At 35.9% G+C, this 4,369-nt stretch overlaps 1 protein-coding gene across 4 annotated transcripts in view; it reads right to left on the minus strand.

The window, feature by feature from the left end:
- LOC107628928 (probable E3 ubiquitin-protein ligase ARI1) overlaps positions 1,119 to 4,369 on the minus strand; it is a 3,951-nt gene continuing 700 nt past the window's right edge. The window contains exons 2-8 of one of the 4 annotated variants that reach the window (XM_016331568.2): positions 4,093 to 4,125; positions 3,709 to 3,988; positions 3,079 to 3,559; positions 2,446 to 2,991; positions 2,238 to 2,371; positions 2,002 to 2,039; positions 1,119 to 1,750 (exon numbers count right to left, since the gene is read on the minus strand). In XM_016331568.2, coding sequence (XP_016187054.1) covers positions 2,029 to 2,039; positions 2,238 to 2,371; positions 2,446 to 2,991; positions 3,079 to 3,559; positions 3,709 to 3,988; positions 4,093 to 4,125 — 1,485 coding nt within the window. In that variant the 3' untranslated portion in view covers positions 1,119 to 1,750; positions 2,002 to 2,028. The remainder of the gene's footprint in view (positions 1,751 to 2,001; positions 2,040 to 2,237; positions 2,372 to 2,445; positions 2,992 to 3,078; positions 3,560 to 3,708; positions 3,989 to 4,092; positions 4,126 to 4,369) is intronic. The other 3 variants (XM_021117949.1, XM_016331569.2, XM_016331566.2) reach the window with 3 other exon arrangements.

Consider the following 4,369-nt stretch of genomic DNA (forward strand, 5'->3'; position numbering starts at 1 on the left):
GTTGATTCAAATATATGTGTTATCTTTTAAAAACATCAAAAAGATAAAATATTAAAAAATTTAAAAATTAAGAAACTAATTAAGAGAATGTGTTAGAAGTTCTAATTATTTTTTCATAACTAATTATAGTTATTTATTTACATTATTTCTATACCATTATTATCATAACTCCTTTTTTTTAGCGATTAAGTTACTTTTCAGTTAGAGTATTTTGTACTTTGAACTTTTCTTTAGTAATTTTACCCTAACTACCTTCCTAATCACAAGTAAAATATCTTTGTTTCAGATCTAAACAAAACATGAAGAATTGTTCTATGAAGATATAATCTCGCTATAAGTTGTTGACTTATTCTTAAAGCAGTTGCAACCAAAACCTAGCCTCTTTCCTATTGCTTGGGCTAAAAGCCTTAAATAAAGGGACCAACTCACCAAAGAAATTAACTTAATTTATTACTAATTAATATGGACAATACTATAATATACTAACCAAAACTTACAGCATCATGCACAGAAAACAATCTAATGATTCAAAGTTCTTAGTATATGACTAAAACATATTAAATTTCTTTAGTATGTTGTGCACCAAATTTAACTTAACATATATCTAACTTTAGCCCTCCTTATATGGTTGGTTGAAGTGATTAATAAATGTATATCAATCTAGAAACCAAATAGTTCTCTTTCTTAAGGCCTCTTTTTTGGTTGCCCACGGTATTTCCAAATTCGACAGGTCAAGGACTAATTCGTCGCGGATCTAAACTCCATTTAAGGGTCTGCCGCTGGCCAATAGGTTGCTGCATGCACAAGACGGGATTCAAACCCCCGACACTTGCTTAAGCGGACGAGTGAGCTGACCACTCGACCAACCCAAGTTGGTTTTCTTAAGGCCTCTTTAGGTGTTCTGCTTTGTGTTTTCCATTTTGGGTTGAATTCATTGTATTTAAACATAACAAAAACTGTTCTTTTTTTTAGGATGAAATAGAAAGCGAGAGAAAGCACGGTTTGCAAGAAAACTTTTGAGAATCAGATGATGATCCATGAACTGGAAACCAGTTGTAATTGCTAGAATTTTGAAAAAAAGTAGCTTTATCTTAACATCTAAGTTACTTAGAAACGCATAAGAAAAATAAGTGAAGTTACCTTCACTTGTAACTCCCATCATAATAAGTTACTGAATAAAGCATCCTAGAAGTTGTCCTCAAGGGTGCTAGAAACCCAAGTAGACATTTACATAAAAGAGAAAAAAAAAACTATTAGTAAATAAATGCCCCCCAAGGCTAGCTATATACAATGCTAGAATTCCAAACATATAAAAAAAAAAGGTAGAAGATGGCTTAAGTAGGAAATAAAGATGGAATCATATCTCTGCAGAGACATGCCCAAAATAAAGTTATGAAGCAAAATAATAAAAAACGGGTAATTTTCCAAAGTGATTAACTCCATCAAAGCAGCAAAGTAATGCATTTCATGTTAGGCCTGTGCATCTCTGTATGGTGATGGTGGTCATTTATAAGGTGTCTTCCTTCCAAAGTCAATTTCTGTCTACAAACTCTGCTGGTAAGTTTAGATCAAAAAACGCGCCTCCAAGGCCCTCTTTCCTAGCGCGCTTGCGAGAAGAGCATCCACTATCGTCTGAGCTCCCTGATCCGGAAGGCCTATCGAGTTCTGCTGTTACACCTACGCTTGCAGCATATATACAATAATCCTTTTTCACTAAGTAACATTTCTGATGAGCATCCACAAAGTCAAACTGAAGAAAAGATATATAAGAATATTCATAACACTATATAACACAATGAAGTTCAAAACATTAAATAGCTAGTCAGGTTGGCACAACATTTTGCATGCTATAACATTTTCTTCCATAGTAGACTGAAAGAAATGTATTCAATCATCTGCAAACGTTATGCACATCACACTCCTCAATTTGCTGGAAACGAAATTTTTATGTAAACAAGTGTTGATGCATAACCATGACTACTGAGGTAATATAGTAGATACCTCTATTTTTTCATGCAACTTTAGGTATTAAAAAATGGCTGCAACAAACCAAAACCATTAAACCATCAAAAACTAGTAGCTTATAACAAGTTAGAATAATCAATGGTTAACTCAAACTACTCATATGCACAGTTTGAAGTATTTTTATTGGTGGAATGAGATGAAGCTTCACATGTGGCTAATGCTAAGAGTCTGATTTGTATACTACTATTCAAGAAACTGCAATAGAAACTTACCGGTATTATTGGCCTCATTTGTCCAACAAACTGAAAGTTCTGATGCCTTCTCAATCCCCTTTGACTTGTATGGAGCAATGTTGTGAACACCAATATGGAGAGAACCCAGTAAATCATTCTCAATACACTCATACCTACATAAAATATCAGATTTCAGAATCATCAATGTCAAGTAATAATGAAGTACATTATTTAAAACAGCGCTCACATTTTTTGACAGAGTTTGTCAATGATAGTGGTCAGATTGATTATCTGCATCCTTATCTCCATGACTTTATCATCTTCAAAAGTTTCAAAAGGCTCCTCTAAAATTTTGGAGAGCTTTTCAACGTTTGCCTCAAGCTGCTGCTGCTGATCCTCAAACAAGTTCTGTTTTATTTCCCTTTGAGCTTCTGTCATTTCTTCCTTAAATAGCTCGTCACCAAACATGTAAAACGCAAATGCATATGAATATGATAGGACACGCCTAGATCTGAAAAGTCTAGAGAGCCCATTATTTACCCAACTATAATCCCTTAGCGTAGAATCTTTTTCTTCTGAGACAGCAATCTTCTCTTGTATAGTCTCCTTCAGTTTACTCTCAAGCTTAAAGGAATCTGTGTGAGCTTTGTAACGATTATGATAATGCATATAACGATACAGATCCCTCTTTGCCCGTTCAGCTGTTTTTTCTTGCTCTTTATAGCGACCACAGCTATGACCAGCAATGCTTGACCAGGTATGCTCTCGACCAGTAGCTCCACCACACAACCAACTGCACCAAAAAGGAAATGATTGTATTGAAAACATTATCAACAAACAAAGTTAAAAAACAAAATATCCTGTAGAGAGGAATACTGACCAAAAAGCTTGACCACAGATACAGCTAACCAAGTTACAACCACCATTTTTCTCGACCGGTTTGTGGCACTTTGGACAAGGCTTGGTATGAACTGTTATCCAATTAACAGTTTCTGATTCATCTCGACACTTTTTGGCCCAAAGCTCCCACATCAAACATGAGCATGGGGAATGTGCTTCTGACAAGCAACTAAAGCAAAACTGTAAACCACATGAACATTCTACCTCACACAATTCATCGTCCTCAACACGTATTGCATTCCCACAATGAGGCGTACTAGGACACCATTTAACTCTCTTGTTGTCTTCAATATAGGATTCAAGAAGAAAGCGTTCATATTTCTCTGCCATATCAGGGTGCTTTTTGCTGAGAAGAGTTCTGACAACAGCTTCATCACAAATGGAATAACATTTGTGTGCCATGCATCTGATTCGCTTACTTTGACCCTCATTTATCTTGACAATAAAATGCTCTGTCCAACCTGTAAAAATAGACACAAGCAGCCATCAAACTATTAAGCCATGCCATCCACCTCATAATCTTGTTAGAAGCTACATATTTTTCATATTTTACAAAGTCTGGGAGAAACAAAACACACGAGTCATAGTAACAAAACCAAACAACACTCACAGCCGTTGCAAAAACAGTGACCGCAGTCCATTTTTGTTGTTTCATCACTAGGAACATCTTCTATGCAAATTTCGCACATTATTGTCGAAGGAGCAGCTGACGAATTAGAGTCGCGATGTTCATCCACTGTAACACCAGCTTCAGAAAACAGAAAATGTTTTCCCCTATCTACATACACGGCAAACAACTTCTCCACATCCCAACGATGAAAAATAAGCAGGGTACGTGCATGTTGCTCCCTCACCGATAGCATGTCCATCACCCTGCGCAAATCCTCCTTCTGCATGAATGTTAGTATGAATGTTAATAAAACCAATAAACACAATATAGAATAATGGATCACAGTGAATGAATTCATCTTCATAATTTAATTTCTCGCATTACCTGTGCAGCTAGCAATGACTCCTTCGTAATCACCTGCAAGTGGCAAAGCAATTCAGCGGAACAAGGTAAGCGCAAGGAAAGGAAAATAACTCAGCTGCATGTAACAGTCACATATCACAGCAAAAGAATCACAACCAAGTTAACAGTTGGATTTCAAATAAACATACAATCATCACCACTATACAAAATCAACAAAGCACCGATCATTTGAAAACAAAGCAGCAAAAAATTCAACCAGTGAAATGTCCATTGTGCCAAACAAACACATTCCTAGTTC

This window comes from Arachis ipaensis, chromosome B03 (genome assembly GCF_000816755.2).
Source record: "Arachis ipaensis cultivar K30076 chromosome B03, Araip1.1, whole genome shotgun sequence".
Lineage (NCBI taxonomy): Eukaryota > Viridiplantae > Streptophyta > Magnoliopsida > Fabales > Fabaceae > Arachis > Arachis ipaensis.